Genomic DNA, 20,374 nt, shown 5'->3' on the forward strand with positions numbered 1-20,374 from the left:
CCCTTGTAGCATTCAATACTATCTAAAATGACCTGGTTTTGTTTACAAGTTGCCAGTCCTACCACACTGAGGACAAATGTTGTCTCACCACTGTATCTGTGAAGCTTCTTGGATAGTGCCTGGCACATAGTATACATTGTAGTTGCTCACTAAATATTTATTAAAAAAGAATGCATATAAGAATGACTGACAACATGGAGGTCATAGTTCCCAGTAAAAATTCTGAATGGTTGAAAAACATGATAGTGTGAGTGACTATGACAAGTCATAATTAGCAAGACTTGGGTTCTCACATTTGGGCATAGAAAGGACTAGAAAACATTTTTAATTTGAATTTATAGTTAGCTTTCTTCCTCCTACTAATAAAGACTAAGATTTTATTTCTGGAAATTTTAGCAGAGCAAATATAGAAGTTATATCTAGAAGCTAAAACCCTGGTAGGGTTGATTGACAATTTATAACAATGAAAAAATTAGCAAAGTATAACAATGAGTCAATGAGCTTAACAAGAACAGAAATTCTAAGGATATATAATATTAATAGTATGTAAATGCCTAAAGTTGCTTTGTTGATTTTGTAGATGCCAAAGTCAATCTAAAGCTAGAAACCATTAAATGGTTTTAAACTTCTTGAATCATACTGAGGAACATAAAATAATTTATCTTAAAAGGTTTATATAGTGGTAAATCCACCCAGGAAATCTTTTGAAGAGTATGTGAGTGGCCAGAAATATTACATGAGAGGGGCCGAGCCCGTGGCGCACTCGGTAGCGTGCTGCGCTAGCAGCGCGGTGACGCTCCCACCGCGGGTTCGGATCCTATATAGGAATGGCCAGTGCACTCACTGGCTGAGTGCCGGTCACGAAAACACAGAAATATTACATGAGAGTGTAAAGAATGTGAAACATTTGATACAAGCCTACTTACTTAGAATTTTGAAAAATGACATTTACTTAAATGTTTTTACCCAAAACAGGTTAATATTTTCCACTGTGGATGTGTTATAGCAGAAATACGTGACTACAGGCAGTCCAGTAATATGAAATCTCCTGGTTATCAAAGTAGGCACATTCTCTTACGTCCAACGATGCAGGTAAGAAATATTTAATTAAGAAGTTTTATTTTAGATTTTAGTTGGAGTTTTACTTATGTCTTCATATGTTTGTGATTCATTAATGGGTTTTTAAATTTTTATTTCTTCCAGACTTTAATCTGTGATGTACATTCAATAACAAGTGATAACCATAAGTGGACCCAGGTTAGTTGTTTATTTTGTTTTTTAATACCATATGAACAAAATATAAGGTGAAGCAATACTTCTGTCATTAAGCTAAGCAAAAGCTATATTATACTTGTTTTTATTCATGAATAAAGTTTAACACCTTTTGTGGAAAACTAGGATTCCTTTATAAGCTTTGGAAGTTAAGAGTTTCTTTATATATACAGTAGTCTCTCAAGGAATTCTCGCAGTTCAATCCCACTTGCTTAGGACTATGTTAGGGTCCAGCTGACCTGTTATGCCCAGTGTGAAACTTAGTTCTTTATCTCCTCTCAAACAGAAGAATAATGTTTTGTTTTTACCATGGATACAAACAGATATTGATTTTCTGTCATCTAGGATTCTAAAGCAGACCTGGCTTGTCTTTTTTTGCCTTTTATACTGGTTGCCTTGGCACCCTTACTCTTGAGGATAGCCAGGTAACCCTCTAGTTCTGGTTCAACAATATCTGAGATGCCCATTCACAAGAGACTTATTTTTTTTGCTACTATGGAGAAGAGGAGTAATTACTAAATCAGAGAAAATATTCATAATGAAAATTATCCTCTCAGTGCAATCTTTTATCTACAAGGAGGTTAAAAGTTATTTAAAAACAAATTCAGAGACAAAAAAATCATTGGATGCCATTGCAAGTTGCTAGGGCATCAATTTCTTATTCTGAGAATTTATAAATAAAGGAGAGCATATAGTGTTTATTCTGTTATTCCTGTCTGAACTATATTTTAGGAAGCCAAATAGTAACTGAGGGAAAATTCCTTAGAAAAATTCCAACTAATCGGTACAAAAGAAATGATAGACTTTAAAAAATATCGTTAATTTGAAAGTTTTAATGAAGTAAGGAATCTAGACAGCAGTCATTCTAGATGTGAAAACCAGTAGGTGATGTGGGAAATTTTATATTGCAGAGAGCTGATTAAGCTCACTGATTTGATAGTGGGACAGTGAATCATTGTATGCTTCATGGTGTAATGCAATAGAGATTACATACAGTACCAACAAAGAATTCCTAAGTGAAAAGTAGAGGCTGAATTAAATCAGGCCTCTAGATCTAACTAGTTTATAAGGAATTCAGAGAATAAAAGAAACCTGTAAGTGACGCAATGAGGAAGCAACCAGCCTGATGCAGTTAAATGATACCATGAGAAAGCAATGGGTCAAGTCTAACAAATCAGTTGCGTAAGAAAAAAAAGATGAGGGAAGAGGTGACCATTACAGAATAAAAAAGATGCTGAAGAGATATAAAAACCAAATGCAATAAGTGGTGGGCCTTGTTTAAGTTCAGATTCTAACAAACCAACTGAAATATGCTCTTATGGACAATGGGGGAAAATTTTAAATCCAAACTGGATATTAGAGGAACCTATCAGTTAACAGTGCATGTTAAGTTATTTCCAAGTGAAATAACACAACATCTGAGATGTATTTTAAATTACTCCAGGAAAACAAACAAAAACAAAAGTTATGGGGACAGTTGTTAAATGAAATTGAGCGTTGGGACATAGGTGTCGTTTTACTTCTACTTTTGTGAAAGAAGCATTTTTTTCTTTTTTTTTTTTTTTTTTGCGAAAATTCTTATTCAGCAATATTGACTCGTGACTTTAAAAAATTTAGTTATAGCTATTAAGGTATTTCAGAGGTTAAGCAAAATAAAAAGATTCAGTAAAGTAACGTGATACAAATAAAGAGCCTTTATGTGCTCTGGAATTGGATATATAGAATTTGCACAGTATTGGAATAGTCATTTTTATTTTGGCGGGGTGGGCAGCTGGTCGGTATGAGGATCTGAACCCTTGACATTGGTGTTATTAGCATTATGCTCTAACCAAGCGAGGTAACTGGCCAGCCTTCATTTTTATTCTTGAAATGTAGTTAACCTGAGCATAGAATGGGACCATCACCTCTCAGTTACTCAAAGTTCTGTAATCCATCATGACCCTGTAAGTTTTGTAAGAGCAGAGGATTTTATCTGTTTTGTTCACTGCTTTATCCTTAACTGCTAGAAGGGTGCCTAACACATAGTAGGTGCTCAGTAAATATTTGTTGGTTTAATATATAAGCACTCTTAAAATTTGACCATTTCATACACCATACAAAATATTAAATTTCCATCAGAAGTTTCTTTAGGCTGTTAAGTTTCTAATTTACACACTGGCATTGGAACTTGAAATATTATATTTTATTGTAGTCCTTAGCAGAGTTCTGTGGAATATTTCTAGATTAGGTGATACATATGATTGCACATTCAAAATCTTAAATCTGGTATTGACATATGCTCTTACACATTTCAGGAGGACAAACTTTTGCTTGAAAGTCAACTGATTCTAGCTACAGCTGAACCACTGTGTCTTGATCCTTCTATAGCAGTAACCTGCACTGCAAACAGACTGCTCTATAACAAGCAAAAGATGAACACTCGCCCAATGAAACGGTAATTGCCTTTGTAGAAGGGTGAGCCAAAAGACACTCCTGTGATGAAATTTTTGCTTTTCCCTTTATAAGTGCTCTGGTTTTTTAAATTTGAAAATAGGATTTCTAATGGCCTTGTAGTACATTTTTTGTGTATTATGATTTTTTAAATACTTTTTGCTTTATTTTGAAGTGATGCATTTTTTGCAATCTTTTAAAGTACTGACTTCCTATAAGTTTGTAGTCTCTTCAACAGAAAGTACAGAGGCTGAGAAAAGATCAAATATGATCAGAAAGAAAAATAATTTCATTACTTCCTGATATCCAGTAACCAGTTTAATATTTGTTAGTCTTTTAAAGAAGCAATTTTTAATTTATTTTTGAGATTTGGGAAAATACTAGTTTTAGAAATCAGTTTATAACTAAATGTCTTTTTTGTCTTTAAATGTTTTAGCTGCATCTTCTACTTAATAAAATGGTTGCATATTAATTTGGGCTGCAGTTCTAGTTGGTTCATCATTAAGTACTCTTTATTTACTTTTTTAGGTTGCCCACTTTGGAGGTTCTTTAAATTTGAAGGGGCTCGAAAAACCTATTTCCTAAATTTCATAATTCACTATATAAATAGTATATTCAGAGGAAAAGGTACAGCATTGTAAATAAGTCCATCTAGGATCCATCAGCAGTCCTAGAAAGTCTCCTCATATCTCTGTCCACATCTCTTACCTGTTGCTGATCTCTTACTCCAGGCTACCATCATCTTTATCTTGACCTCTGTGATAAACTCATAACTGGTTTTCTTGCTTCTAATTTTGCTTCCTTCTGGTCTGTTTACCATGTAAGCAAACCAGATCATGCCACTGGTTGCTTAAATTCCCCTAAAAGCATTGCACTGCACCTTAAATCTAAACACTTTACCATTAGTCTGCAAGGCCTTGTCTTGCTCTCTGACCTCAACTATTGTGTGGACCCTGTTGTTCTAGTCACACCTACCTTTTTTGTGTTTTTGAAACAAACCAAGTTTGTTCCTGCCCCAGAGCCTTTTAAAATTCTTCTCTCTGGTTCATATACTCATTCCCTGGTCTTTCAAAATGGTTCCTTTTCCCTTCCCCCTCTGGGAAGCATGTGGGGATTTTTCTCCACTGTTCCCTGTTAGAGCCTCTTAGAGATCCTGGAGGTAAAACTCATAAAAGTGTGGGAGCTCCCAATGACTTGATCCCCCTGAAGTTTTTAATCCCTCAGATTTGTCCATGCTGAGCCTCTAGCAATTTGTCATTTATACCTTGGGTTTCCCTACCCCATCACTAGTTCTCAGGGAGATTTGTGCTCATGTGTTTCTGGTCCAGTGAACCACCATGCTCTGTATACGCTTGTTGGTGTCTCCAAATTGGGAGGCAGTGGTGTGAACTACCTCTTTGATGGATCTAAGAACTGTTCATTTTTCAGTTTATTCAGCTTTTTACTTGTTAGGATGGGGTGTTGACTTCTTGCCTCTTATGTGGATGAAACAGAAACCAAAAGTTGTCCCCGACCCCCCTCTTCTTTCCATAGCCAGTTCCTTCTTGTCATTTATCTCTTAGCTCACACGTCATTTCTTTAGAGAGTTCTTCCCTTTCCTCCCTGATTCTCACTTAATGTTGCCCTTCCTATCACTAACTCACCAAAGTACGCTTTTTTTCTCCTACTGCTTATTGTTATCTGAAATCATCTTATCTGTTTACTCATTAATGTCTCTCTCCCCCTCTGGACTATCAGCTCCTTGGTGGTGGGAATTTTGTCTTATTTGTTTTTATTTCACCAGTGCCTAGGACATTGCTTGGCATGTGGTGGTGGTCTATAAATATTTGTGATTTAATTACATATTTAATGCTTACTAGTTTACACACACATATATTGTGAATTTCTTTTATTAGTTTTGTTTAGTTCAAATCTTTTAATATTTCAGGTGTTTCAAGAGATATTCCAGGTCCTCTCTGAATCGGCAGCAGGATCTGTCTCACTGTCCACCTCCTCCTCAGCTGAGATTACTTGATTTTTTACAAAAAAGAAAGGAAAGAAAAGCAGGTCAGCATTATGACCTCAAAATTTCTAAAGCAGGAAATGTAAGTATATGTTTTTTAAACAAAGCTTATTATTATGCCAAAAAGCTTGCCTTATTTTGAATTTTCCAAGTATTTATACTGCTTTTAATTTTTCAGTGTGTGGATATGTGGAAACGGAGTCCCTGTAGTTTAGCCATACCTTCTGAAGTGGATGTAAGTCAGTTCATGAACTGTTTTTCTTTTCACATAAGATTCCTAAGTTCTACCATTAGGTAGCTTATACCTTGAGAAAACAAAGAATCTGACTTCTTTTAAAAACAAAATGATTTTTTAAAAAAATCAACTTGTTTTTAGAAGCTATATATTCTTTCATGTTATGTAAGAAGGTAACCCCTTAGTATAGTTCTATGTTATGTTTAGAGCAGGAATAATAAAACAATTTCAAAATGTGGGAAAATATGATATATATTACATAATACACATGAAATGCCTCTATTTTTTTTGTCATAATATTTCATTATAATTTTCTCATAATGCTCCTTTCCTCAAACTAGTCAAATTTAAAGATTAATAGTACTGGAGCAGTGGCCAAGATTAGGAACATTGGGCAGTATTCTTTACTGATCCATGATATACATGAACAATAAATGATTGAAGACAGGAGAGGGATATTTCAGTGAGAGGTTCTACATTTTCCTGTTTCTTTCTCTTTTGTTCTTTTTTTATTATTCACTCAACCTTTTACGGTTTAGTTATTTTCAGATTTGTTGCTCATTTTTACATCCTTCCTAGGCTAGCACATGTACTATTCCTCCTGTGTATGATTTTTTTAAAAAAATGTACAACAAACAAGTCAAAAGCATCAATAGGCTGACTCTATGAGGGCACTTCTAAAAGTCCATGGAAAGATTCATATTATCTTTTAGTTCTGTTTTTCCAGGAACTTTTCGAAGTACCCTCATATATGCAATTCAAAGAAGTAAGCCATGTTATCTTTTGATAGCTTATATGCTCCTTAACAAACATGGACTGAGAATAGATGTTTACTGTCAATACCAGAGGGTGGAATTTAGCTTTGGACTGCAGGCTAGATATCTAAAGCAGTACTTCCCAAACTTTAATGTACATACAAATCACCTGGAGAACTTTTTAGATTGTAGGCTCCCTTTCAGCACATCTGGGATGGGGCCTGAGGTGCTGCAGTTCTCACAAACCTCCTAGGTTATGTGGTGCTGGGGTTCACCAGACCATAAGTAGCAAGGCCCTAGTACAAAGTTTCTCACATACAAAGCTCAATCAAAAGAATCACTGAAGATATGTAAACAAACATTTCAAATCCCACTTCCAACCTACTTACTTAATCAGGGTCTCCAGGGGAGGGACATGAAAGTCTGTTTTTAACTGTTGTCCAAGTGAGTCTAAATTACTCTTAAATCATCTTTACTGGAGAGATGAGAACATTTTATTCACAAAGACTCTTAAGAGAAACACAGGATATATAGCCTAAGTCTGACTAGAAAGTAGAAAAGTTTCAAAAAATGTTACCAACTTAATATTGTATCTTCACTAGCTTCTTTCCAAGTTTGTCCCCACTGTTACATGACAACTGTTCCATTAAAAACCCTGTCGAAAGGAAGAGATCCTAATCCTTCTCTCTCTGCCATTCCAGTTTTCCTAAAGGAAAGGCTTTAAAGGACAAATGTGATGTCAGCTTACGGAATAAAAAGAAGAGGCACTGTTAGAAAAGCAGCTGTGTTTATTACATTGATTTAGTGGCAAAAAGGGATTCTAATTTTGTTTTATTATTAAAGTTGTTTTAACTGAACATGTCAGGAGAGTTTTAAACTGCTTAAGCGTTAAGTAGTTGGTTATATTAGTGATTCAGGAATTCCTGTGCTAACAAGTATATTGTATTGTTGCGTTACTTAGGTTCTTCTCTTTGGTCAGATCACTGATTCCGTTTCTCTTGATTTGATTGTTTAGGTGGAGAAATATGCTAAAGTGGAAAAGTCTATCAAATCTGATGACTCACAACCAACAGTCTGGCCTGCCCATGTAAGTAATCATTGCCAGTCTCTTTTTCTAATGATGCTGTTTCTAATCCGGGATCTGAATTTATTAAACGTAAAGTACAATTGCCTTTAGTTTGAGACCTGGTGTTTTTTTTTGTTTTTTTTTTAAAGGATTTTCTGGGGTTCAGTGAATTACAAGAATAGTCAACTATTTTGTTTTTTTAGAAAGTATGGTTTTCATTCTAAAGAACAGTTTGATGCAGAACTCCATTTTTACTTTTGCTTGCATAATGGTCATTCAGATTTGTTTTCTCTTTCAAATTGTAAACTCTTCTAAGGATGTCTCTTAACAGAAATGTTCCATATAAATTTCCCTAATTGCAATTATAACTTCTTAAAGGGAGAAATAGGCATAATATATTAAATTAGGTGAATTCTGGGAGTGAAATGAAGAGAGATGTTTTGTATGTATGATAGCAAGAACAGACTAATGACAAATAGAAACATGTCTGCTTTCAAAAGTTTTATCCCCCTTAATATTATTTAATATTTGCAATTTATATGTCAGGATATGAAATTCTACCATATTTCTCTTGGCTTGGGTCACTAAATACCCCATTGGAGCTCTCATTTCCAAAGTACCATTTAAAAAAGAATCCTTTACAGCCCTTGCTTAGCAGGGAGGGGTGGGACAGCGTGAGGGTTGTGGATCCAGGCTAGGGACAGACTGCTGGCTACCTGTGTGACACTAGGCAAGTCACTTAACTTCTCTCTGCTCAGTTCCCCTATCTCTAACATGGAGATAATAAAAGTACCAATCATAGGGATGTGGTGAAGATTCTATGAGCAGTACCTGTAGAGTGCTGAGAACAATGTTCAATAAATGTTTACTGTTTTTATTTCTAATATGTATATTAATATATATAATAATGTATTTAATGCTGTATTAATATCATAACATTGTATGTTTGTACTTCATAGTATATGTTAATGCTTTGTTAAATGCATACTTACTGTATATATATTTAAAAAAACAAACAAACATCTTGTGCTTTATTCTCTTAGGCAGTTTTAAACATCTCTATAGCCTAAGTACCTTGTGTTTTCCTGTTGCCAGATACAAGTTAGTGTGTCATTTAATCCCAATTTATGCAGATTCTGATTGCTTGCTTACTTGGGATTTTACTTGTATTTTATTTGGGATGCTCTGTCTTTTTCAGGATGTAAAAGATGATTATGTATTTGAATGTGAAGCTGGTAATCAGTATCAGAAAACAAAGCTGACCATCTTACAGTCACTTGGTGATCCACTTTACTATGGTAAAATACAGCCATGTAAAGCAGATGAAGAAAGTGACAACCAGATGTCTCCATCTCAGTGAGTTTTGTAAATACACATAGCTGATAAAATCAAGCATCCAGAATTTATTTAGTAACTACCAATGAACCATCAGTGAATACAAATTTTTCTTTGGAGATTTATTTCTTAGTTAAATATACCAATTAGATTTGGCATTGGACCTAAGTAAACTTAAATCATAGTTATCATATTGTCCAAGAGTTATTTTAAAATAATAATAATTTCTTTTTTAAAAACTGTGGTATAATGGGCTGGCCCGTGGCTCACTTGGGAGAGTGTGATGCTGATCACACCAAGGCCACGGGTTCAGATCCTTATATAGGGATGGCTGTTTAGCTCACTTGGGAGAACATGGTGCTGACAACACCAAGTCAAGGGTTAAGATCCCCTTACTGGTCATCTTTGGGGAAAAAAAAAAAGAAAAGAAAACAGCTATGGTATAATTATTTTTGTGCTTGTTTTGAAGGATATGCCTGTGATATCCTCCTTGATATATTTATGTGTTGGCACTTATGACTTTAACTTCTGTGTGAGCATGAAGTATGCAGGCAATAGTATGTTTAAATGGGAAGCAAGTTTACTATAAATGTTAAAGATGCTTTGTATTTCAGCACTGCATGTAAGGACACAGACTCAGTGCTTAACGTACTTATTGGCCCTAGAAATGTATATATTTGGTCTTCAGAACATATGAACTACATGTATTTAATAAAGGGTACCAGTATTTAGTTTTGTTTGTTTTTGTTATTAGTTTTGGGTTTTTAATCAAATTGATGCTGTTTTAAAGAAGAAAAAAAGGAGGAGCTCAGCAGAAAAAGGCAGGGACCAGATCTATGTTGAATTGTTTGTAAAGCCTTTACTTACTCAAAAAACTAATTGAAACTACAATACAAAGGTGGGTTTTAAAGAGTAACCTCATCAGTATCTAGGTAAAAGTCACTGAGAGTTCATAGTAGCATTCAGGGAATCCTCATCTAACTTTTCCTCATTACTTGTTTATATTTATTATATACAGAGCACAAAGATCATGTATTTTGATTGCCTATATTTTAAAAAAATCTTCCCCTTAAAGACATACTTTGGTAATATATGTTCTCTCATGAAAAAAATCAGTCCAAAAAGCCAACTGACTAATTTGTTTGATACGAAGAGAATTCAGTTTTTTGCCTTTATTACATCATGGAGTTGCTGCAAAAATGCTGCATGATTTATTACCTTCCAATCATTATTCCATATTCTTAAATTACTTAAATAATTATGAAGTTAAAGTTTGAGCTGCATTAACCAAGTTTTTTTGTTTTTGTTTTTTTTTTACATTTTATATTTCAGCTCCTCCACAGATGATCATTCAAATTGGTAATTAAAAAATAAGCAAACTCACTATTATAATTTGTTTAAAAAGATCATATAAATGTCGAACTCTTTAAAAAGACCCAGTGAAGATATTTTATTTGAACTGGCGATAAACTGTCTTCCTTGTTTGAAGTATATCCTAAGGTCCTCCTATGTAGACATTATTAATGACTTCCAGAATTAAAGGTTAAAGTGAGAGGAAGGCCAAAGGCCTCGTACACAATAGTTCAGTGATTTTGACTAGGACTGACACTTGTAAGGGTGTATAGCACTTGGTAACTTTCAGCCTGGATTATGTTTTGATAGATAAATTTTGTGCCAAAAAAAATCTCCCTTAAGTTGAATCAGCCAAATTATTCACATAATTTTTTCATAATGCATGCAAAACTTGGTCATTGCGTTATAAGTTTAAATGTGTTTTTAAATTTTTTTCATGATACTTGGTAGATCTAAAATTATCATCTAAAATTATTGTGACTAAAATATGGAAGAGTTCAAAGGTAACCCCAGGACTCCTTAAGACAACTTTAATACTTCTTTCTCTCTCTTTTTTTTTTAAACATTTTAGGTTTATTATTGGTTCAAAGACTGATGCTGAGAGGTAAAAATATATGCATTTTTATTTTTGGTCAGGGTGGAGATGAAAAAACTTTTCCCCCTTACAGGGTAGAGAGTACTCCATTAGGACTCAAAAACTTCGATTTTAGTTAAGCCATTAACTGTTCAGCATACATCATTTAATATTTATGGACCTCAGCTGTAAAATTAGATCAATGGACAATAAAATCTCTAAGGTCCTTTCCAACTTTAAAGTCCCATTGATTATAGGAAAATGTTCGAAAGGGTGTGATATACGAAACTATTAAGAATGGTTGTTTTCATGGGTTGAAATTATGAGGAACTTAATTGCATTTTTCTAATTTTTTTAGTACCTAGAGGGTTTATTACTAGAATTAAGAAAATAATGAAACAAATAATGTTTATAAATACAGTTTAAAACATACCTATTGTGGCTAAGGAAGATGATTTCGAGGTAGTACTTTAATCAGAATCTAAGAAGGCAATAAGTAATTTCTTTGGCTGCTTATTGGTTAAGATATTGAATGTGTATCTTTAGATTATTTAATTAGCAAAATGTTTTAAATATTAGCTTCTCATTGGAAAGATTAGAAGACTGTACTTTTAACTCAAAGATAAATTGCCTGATGTTAATTTGTGTTAATTTTGGTGGAACTTTTTTTTTTTTTTTTTTTACTAATAGTCATTATTCATGGTCATTTGTGTTTAAAACAGGGTTAGCTAATCTTTACATATATTTTTTCCTAATATTTCAGGGTAGTAAATCAGTACCAAGAATTGGTCCAGAATGAAGCCAAATGTCCAGTCAAGATGTCACATAGCTCCAGTGGCTCAGCCAGTCTGAGTCAGCATTCTCCTGGGAAAGAAACAGAAGTATGTTTCATTACCGATACTTTTTTCTGCCTAATTATTTCTCAAGGAATCTGAAAAATTTTATAGATCATGTTTTGAGGTGGGGGGGTATTATTTAGTTTTACTTTTAACTTTTTTTATTTAACATTTTATAATAGATACTTTCAAATGTACGCAAAGGTAGAAAAGTATAATGAACACCTGTGTTCTAGTTTTCTGGCTTTAAGCGTTGTAATTTTCTTTAAAAAGATAGGTATAGAAGGGTGGAAATTTTGCCTTCATCCTACTACTCTGCTGTTCTTCCTCAAACTCTTTCTTCCCACCCCCCACTCAGAAATCATTCCTTCATCCTTTATGTGTACTGTAACATATTTCGTGGGTCTCAGGTGAAATTACGTTCCACCATAATATCTATAATCAGTCTGTCACCACTAAGAGTACTCTGCAGAGTTACAAGTTGTGTGTTTTCATTTGGGAGTTATAGTGGTATTAATTTTAACAAGAATGCTTGATGTCACTGTCTTTCAGCAGCCTGAGACCGTATCAGTTCAGTCTTCGGTATTGGGGAAGGGAGTAAAACATCGACCTCCACCCATCAAACTTCCCTCAAGCTCAGGAAATAGTTCCTCAGGTATCATATTCCTTAGTTTTCTATAACCTAGAGTAAGTAAGAAGCATCATACAGCCATAATCGCTTTCAAAAACTTTACTCATATTTTGGTTTCTGCAATTCACAGGACTTTGAACTGTAAATCTAGGAAATAACTTATATTTTTCTTCTAGGTAACTATTTTACGCCACAACAGGCAAGCAGTTTTCTTAAATCTCCAACTCCTCCTCCTTCCTCTAAGCCACCAAGTCTTTCTAGGAAGTCATCTGTGGATCTCAGTCAAGTCAGCATGCTTTCTCCAGCTGCTCTGTCACCTGCCAGCTCTTCACAAAGTGAGTCATAACTTAAATTCTTCATTAAATCTTAGGCTTTTGCATTAGTGTTTCTTAAAACAGCTTTTTTTTTTTTCGACCTGTGAAATAGTGAAATCCGAATGTATTGTGTACCTAAAATGTATAAGTTGCAAGAAGCTTCAGGCAGAGCTCTTGTTGGTTGTACGTATTACGTGTTTATTGTAATTGTATTTGTTTTTCTGTATCTATGTATGCACTCTGTGTATACCTTTCTTATGGACTTGTAACCTACACATCTCCTTAGAAAATAATCAGGTAGTTAGGTGTGACAGTAAGATTCCAAAATATTCCTTATTTCAGTGTACCCTAGGATCGTTTTATATTTTATGTAAACTCTGTGGCTGATATGAAAAAAAAAGAAGTCATAAGAATTGTTGGTGCAGGTCCTATCTTTGTATATATGTAAGAAGCCAACTAATTCCAATGTGATGATACAGTAAACTGAAAACCAATATTTCAAAAACACTCCTACACTCCTATAAATTGTTGTCAGTTACTAAAATGTGATAATGATCATAAAAGATTATTCTGAAGATATTAAAATGTAGTTTTTACTACTGAATATTTTTTTTAAAAAACATCAAAAAGAATTAAACAAGAATGATAGCATTAGTTTGGGAGAATTTCTTCAAATTAGTAAATATCTGAATATGTTAGATACCAATTTGGGGCAAAAAAGCATTCCAGTTTTTTAGATTTTTTTATATATAACTAATATGTGCTTAAAGTTTTAGTACACTGCACAGTGATAGTGTGGTCTTTGCATTAGGTATAAACATCTTCATCTTGATAGCTCAAAAGGTGTAATTTTTCTGCCTTCTTGTTTTGCACAAAGAAAAATATATAAATTTTCTGAAAGTCTTATTCACACTTCTTATGTTGTGGGTATGGATTATGGTAATCTACTGCACACAGTTGTTACTTTAAGTAAGGGTTGAGTGACAGCTTCTGGACATTCACATTTCTTTCCTTTCTTTCTGCAGGACATGAAAGCTAAAAAAGAAAACACCTCAAGAGCTTTTGGTTTTACTTTTTTGGTTTTTGTTTTTTGTTTTTGTTTTTGTTTTTAATTGATAAACTGTGCATACTTCATTCACAACAGATTTTCTTATACATTCTACATTTAAACAGAAGTACACAGTTACTGTTAAAGATGCAGTATTATCTATCAAATATTTGCTTCATTACTGGTTTTTGTAAATTTGTTTGTCAGGATAAACTTGATGTGTTAGGAATGAAACATGTATATTTAGGTGCCAAATATGATTGTTAACCATATGTAATTATTAAATATGCTCACAGTTTATCTCAGACTGTTACACTAAATAAGCAGTATTTTAAATGAAGTCTTGAATTAGTGAAATCGTACATAACAAAAATTAATTTGAATTCCTTTTGAACTTTTTAGGCCAAAGGCAGCATGTAGGAAACTAACTTTTCAATGGGTATTGTGGTAGAATACAAATGTATATTTTTATTGTTACTGTAATAGCATCTTTGATGGGATTTTTAGGTGATATACTGCATCCTTAATTGTAATTGAGTGTAGCAACACTCATGTATCATGTGTAGAAATTAACACTTGCAGTTAACTGCTTAAAAAAAAAACTGGAACAAATTGTCAGTGCTAAGTAAGATTCCATTAACCTTATTTTAAAAAGGACTGGCCATTTATAACAAACTAGCAATTTTTATTTTTCTCAATGAGCAGGATCTGGAACTCCTAAGCCATCTACTCCTACACCAACCCCTTCATCGACCCCACACCCTCCTGATGCTCAGAGCTCAACTCCTAGTACCCCTTCAGCCACCCCTACTCCCCAAGATTCAGGCTTCACCCCTCAGCCCACTTTGTTAACTCAGTTTGCTCAGCAGCAAAGGTCTCTGAGCCAGGCAATGCCTGTAACAACCATTCCTCTTTCCACCATGGTAACATCTATAACGACAGGAACCACGGCCACCCAGGTCATGGCAAACTCTGCTGGACTTAACTTCATCAATGTAGTGGGCTCTGTTTGGTAAGTTTGTATTGATGTCCCGATTTTTTTTTTTAAAGTAGTCTCACCAATCTAAGTGCATTCTTATTTGTGAAATTAAGAACAAATTGCCTATTACTTAAACCAAAAGAGAATAGTTATAGACAGAAGCTGCCTTACCATGTATGTGTTAATTTTAGGTAATACATCTACCCGCACTAAGATGATGCTTTATATTGACAGCAACTTAGATTTTCCTGTTTATCCTCAGTGTTACCATTTTTAAACCCTTGGTTAGTGCTGTACTTTTCCAACTGATATTTTAAACTTTGATAAATATATAGTACTTAATTTTAGGTAACCTTGCTGTGTCACTCTCTGGCATTAAAATGAAACTGAGCCTAGAAATTGGTATTTAAGACAGAAATAACTAATTTTTTAATAGTTTATTTTTTAATCTGAGGATTATTATGTGGCTGATTTTTCCTTCAGTGCAAATTTAATGTTTTGTCTTATTCTCCTACAGTGGTGCCCAGGCTTTGATGAGTGGTTCAAACCCCATGCTGGGCAGTAACACTGGTGCCATAACTCCTGCAGGAATAAACCTGAGCGGCCTTCTACCCTCGGGAGGTCTGCTTCCAAATGCATTGCCCAGTGCAATGCAGGCAGCTTCTCAAGCAGGTCAGAATGTTGGAAATAATAACCTCTAAAAAAAGTAAAGTACATGCTAAATAAAAGTGTTACTATACTGAAGGTATTTAATATAATTATTTCATGAAGTAGTATATCCCAGGTATTTCATTTCAGAAGTCCTTAAAGTTCTGACATTTGAATTAAAAACCGTCTAGCAATCAATTTCTGTGAAGAAACTTGGTAAGCCTGTAATTCTGTGCAAATTATATCTTTTGCTCTCTGAACATTATAATAAAATTAATTTTTGGTAGCCTTATTGCTGTCAGTGTAGTCATGTTCCAAGGAAAATAAATGGATTTTGAAAATGTACATTGTACGAGACAGACATCAGAGCATGGCAGATTTTAAAAGCCTACATTCTGTAGCCAGACTGCCTCAGTTTGAATTCTTGTTGTGCAGCTCACAATTTGTGTAATCTTGGAAAAGTTACCTTAATGCCTCATTTTTATTAATAGGAATAGCAAAAATAACTTAACCTTATAGTTGTGAATAGTAAATGAATAAATACAGATGAAGTGTATAAACTGTGCCCAAGACATGATACCATTCAAAAACATTTGCTGTCATCATCATTCTTAGCAGTAGTCATTTTCTTGTAGTAGTTATCACATATACTAGAAAACAGTTCTAACAACTTGTGCTATGTTTTGGTGCTCTTTATAAGAATGTGTTATAATGTCTTGGAACAATTCAATTTCTTACTATTGAGGAAAAACAAACAACATAGTAAGAAAAATTTATTAACGTCTTTCTATGAGTTATGAGAAAGAGAACCTAAAGAACATAATTTAAACATGGTAACATGTTGTTGTAATTTCCTAATTCTAGCTAATGTTCGTATTTTAATGAGCACAAATGTGCTCTAATGGCAGAAGCCCTGGAAATGGAATCAGATCTTGAGTTTAGAATATTTACGTGCAACTCTACCAGTTGTACCAATTGGCTCCAGTTGCTAACTGTGGGGCCTTAGAGAAGTCACTTATTTTTTCTCCCTTAGCCTCAGTTCCATCTACTCCAAAATGGAAATAAAAATATCTTTAGTTTGTGCTTATGGGAAATAAGTGAAGTATAAAAGTGCCTTTGGTCATCCACCTTTAAAGGAGTATCACTTTTGTCATGTTTTAATCTGATTACAATTCTTCAGTTTCTCATAAAAAGCTTGGTAGTATTACAAATGAATTTCCTGACTCTTCTTTTTTTATATATAAAATTATCTGATAAAAGGAATAGATACAATTTTAATTAGTGGTCAGACTGGTATATTTCATTAGTGAGGAAAATATGCATATACTTTGAGACCTGGATCAGCAAATTACAGCCCACTGTCTAAGCTAAGAATGGTTTTTATATTTTTTAAAGGGTTGTTAAAAGTATATATTTATATATATGAGAGACAGAGGCCACATGTGGCCCACAAAATCTACATTTTGGCCTTTACCACCCCCAGCTTTAAGATGTGCTTCGTGTTGCATCACAGATTTTTAGGAATAAGTTGAGAATTAACAGAGCATTGTTTTCCTGACTTTTGGCTTTGATCCTTACACACTAAATTCAACATTCTTTAGTATTCTGAATATTAACATTTGTGCTTTAAAACATAGCACAGAAACACCGATTCTCAGAGATATGATTGTTGTAGTATACTACGTAGCTCTGAGAAAAATGTAAATAGATGCCAGTACCTGAAATATATTTGTATGACAATTATAGATTTGTTGTAATCATGGTGTCCGCATAATTCTAGGTTACTTTTGTCCAACCAGCAGTCAGAATATTGAAAAAGTAGACGCAGTTTCTGATATATGGAATATAATGTACATCTGGTATTTTATACCTTTGAATAACATCTTAGTATTAATAAATACTGAAGAAAATATTTTTTGTTTTTAAGATTTTTAAAAGTATGTAAAATAAGCATGGGGTGAATACATAGAATGTATATGAAAAAAGTACATAGAATATATTTCATATATACTGAAGTATAAATTATTTTCATGTATCAAAGTTTTAATTGTTATAACCATGAGTTTTATTTAACAGGTGTTCCATTTGGTTTAAAAAATACTTCAAGTCTCAGGCCCTTAAATCTACTCCAGGTAAACTTGAAACACTGCTTTTGATTAAAGTTTTTATACTTTGATTTTTTTTTTAAACGATGTATATTGGTATATATCAGCATTTGAAATTTGAAGGTCTTTTCGGAATCATCTAAGGGTGTGATTATCATTGCTATCTTTACATAATCAGGTGGATAAGGAAAGAATTGGTATCCTATATACATATCACACTTTCATTGAGGCTAGTAGCCGTACCTAATTAAGAACTAGTTGTTCCAGTGGGGAGAATTGACACCTGCCAAGGAGGATCCTTGCCTACAATAGTAGTAGTAGATATTCTTACAAAATAACTCTTCTCCTAACAGATATTTTGTGTGTACGTATATGTAATACTGTTTGTTTACAGTAGGTTTTGTGCTGGAATAGATTTTAAAAATAGGTATGTGTTCTTTCCCAGAGAGTATGATTTCTTAACTAGTCTTTCAGTAAATGTTTATTGGGTTATACTGTGTATTAAGTGATGAGGCTTTGCTTTTCTTATATATTTTATCAGTGTCAACATATTTATAAAGAGAGGGAGAAGACAGAATTTAGTGCACATTTTGAACTTAAAATATTCTGGGTCTTATGTCAGGTCTTTTAATTTAGAAAGGGAGTCAGGTATTAAGCTAGTAGTTTGGAAAATGGATGGAATTATCTGCAGAGAACTTAAAGGTAGACATGAATATAATGATCTGGAGATAAGCAATGGCAGCGCTGTGGATTATTGGGAAATAACAATAACAGATCAACTAACCTGATATTCAATAATGACAAATCAGAAAATTCATTTAGAGTTAAACTTTTTTCTTATACAGGATGCAAACAGTGTCAGTATTTGCACACTGTAATTGCAGAACAATATATTTGTAATATGGACAAGAGTGCAGATTCATATTGGTTTATTTAGCCTACTTTCCTGCATATTGCTGTTGGAATTTCTCTAAGGAATCAGCCTCAGTGTTAAGAGTAAAAGAAATTCTTTATATCACTGATAAGGAAAAAGGACAAGTTCATTATATTTTTCTATATTTACTATCTACTGATTGAGGAAGGAACATTCAACCTGTTGTTATGTCCAAATCTACTTAACAGTGAGCTATGCTGATGTAGATGTTGTGATCCAAGGATGCCTGTTTTGGTTTTTTTGGGTTTTTTTTTTTTTGGACTACATAGACCTAAGAGTTCTATAGCTGGTATTTGCTTACACTCTCTCTTAAGGATTATACAGTGCTTATAAGTTAAACGCCCCTGTAGCTTAAAATAGAAAAGTTGTTTTCTGGTACACTTGGAAAACATTGTTTTAATTTTAATGTAGAGTTTTTCTGCGTATTTCTTTAAAAGATATTTTCTTTTATATTTTAATACCAAGGATCCCTATACCAGCCAGCCAACTAAAAAAAAATTTTTTTCTCTTTTAATTTGAATTAATTTTGGTTCAGAATGACAGAGCAAGTAATGGTCTCCAAACTAAATATGGGCATCTAATACACTTTCTTTTCAGCTTCAGAATAGAAATTCATGCATTTCTGTTTTGGGATTTTTTTTGTTTTGGGGCTTTGGTGGGGTTTTTTTGGCAAAGATAGAACAAATTTTGGGAAATGGGTTTTCTTATAGACTTTCTGATTCACATGCTTCTTGTGTATACTTCCTAATGCAGTTAATGCTCTTTTATATTGACGTATAAGAAGAACTAAATAAAAAATAGTATGTAAATTTGGAAGCTAACTATTAACTTGAAGCAGAAAGATTTGTATTTGAGAGCTTAACATATTTGTGAGCCAAAAGTAATAGCACTTAAATGTTGTTTCTAAATAGATCTTTTTTTAAAGGCAGGCACCTTGTTTTGGTTTTCATTCACCTTACATACAGTAAATGCTCCGAAAATATTTGTGGAATAAAGAAATTTAAATATTTCATGTAAAAATCATGTGAAATTGGCTAATTAATTCTTGTTTAAATTCTTCATAGCTTCCAGGTGGTTCACTCATTTTTAACACTCTGCAGCAGCAGCAACAGCAGCTCTCTCAGTTTACACCACAACAACCTCAGCAGCCCACAACTTCTAGTCCTCAGCAGCCGGGGGAACAGGTATGGGTTTTCTAGCCTTGCATATGCTTTTATCATAGAATTTGTAACATCTTTTCATATATTTCAAGCCTATTTCAAGTACATTTATTTAATTTGTTGGAACAAACATTTTCTGTACTGTTTTTCTTTGTTAACAATAGTAGCTATCAGTTATTGGGTGCCTGTTTCCAGTATAACAGCCATACTGAATAGATGATGTCTCCTCCATCTTGCGTAGTAGGAATCACATTCAGATAAATGATTTGGTCATAGTGAGTGGCAGAGCCAGGGAAACCCAGATCTTTCTCCCCTATAGCTTGTGTATTTTCTACCCAGTAATCATCCTATTTATAAAATTTTGTTGCTATTGGAATGGAGATGTCCCTATTATTATAAAGTGTAGGGCAGTAGGAACACAGACAAAAACAAAAACTTGAACACTGCCAAACAGAAAGAAATTGAATAAATATTGCAATAAATTAAAGGAGAAGGAACTACAAGTTTTTCTGAATCTTGGCTATACTTTTGAATCATCTACAAAACTAAAAATACTGATTACTGGGTCCCACCCCTAAAGTTTCTTTTAGCTCACAATTAAATATATGAAATATTCACCATTAGATCTTTTGTCCAGGTTTCCCCAGTTGAGCCTTAGTTGGATGAAGCTCATCCTCCAGTAGATTCTTCAGAAAGA

General features: G+C 33.7%; 1 protein-coding gene across 16 annotated transcripts in view; it reads left to right on the top strand.

The window, feature by feature from the left end:
- Positions 1 to 20,374, top strand: part of SUPT20H (SPT20 homolog, SAGA complex component) — a 36,767-nt gene that overhangs the window by 11,591 nt on the left and 4,802 nt on the right. For 8 of the 16 annotated variants that reach the window (XM_063101726.1, XM_063101736.1, XM_063101730.1 and 5 more), the window contains 16 exons: positions 976 to 1,092; positions 1,204 to 1,257; positions 3,567 to 3,706; positions 5,630 to 5,786; positions 5,883 to 5,939; positions 7,710 to 7,781; positions 8,959 to 9,116; positions 10,428 to 10,454; positions 11,020 to 11,052; positions 11,786 to 11,903; positions 12,411 to 12,513; positions 12,666 to 12,824; positions 14,557 to 14,863; positions 15,348 to 15,502; positions 17,555 to 17,610; positions 19,582 to 19,701. In XM_063101726.1, coding sequence (XP_062957796.1) covers positions 976 to 1,092; positions 1,204 to 1,257; positions 3,567 to 3,706; positions 5,630 to 5,786; positions 5,883 to 5,939; positions 7,710 to 7,781; positions 8,959 to 9,116; positions 10,428 to 10,454; positions 11,020 to 11,052; positions 11,786 to 11,903; positions 12,411 to 12,513; positions 12,666 to 12,824; positions 14,557 to 14,863; positions 15,348 to 15,502; positions 17,555 to 17,610; positions 19,582 to 19,701 — 1,833 coding nt within the window. The remainder of the gene's footprint in view (positions 1 to 975; positions 1,093 to 1,203; positions 1,258 to 3,566; positions 3,707 to 5,629; positions 5,787 to 5,882; positions 5,940 to 7,709; positions 7,782 to 8,958; positions 9,117 to 10,427; positions 10,455 to 11,019; positions 11,053 to 11,785; positions 11,904 to 12,410; positions 12,514 to 12,665; positions 12,825 to 14,556; positions 14,864 to 15,347; positions 15,503 to 17,554; positions 17,611 to 19,581; positions 19,702 to 20,374) is intronic. The other 8 variants (XM_063101738.1, XM_063101740.1, XM_063101739.1 and 5 more) reach the window with 4 other exon arrangements.

This window comes from Cynocephalus volans, chromosome 7, assembly GCF_027409185.1.
Source record: "Cynocephalus volans isolate mCynVol1 chromosome 7, mCynVol1.pri, whole genome shotgun sequence".
NCBI lineage: Eukaryota > Metazoa > Chordata > Mammalia > Dermoptera > Cynocephalidae > Cynocephalus > Cynocephalus volans.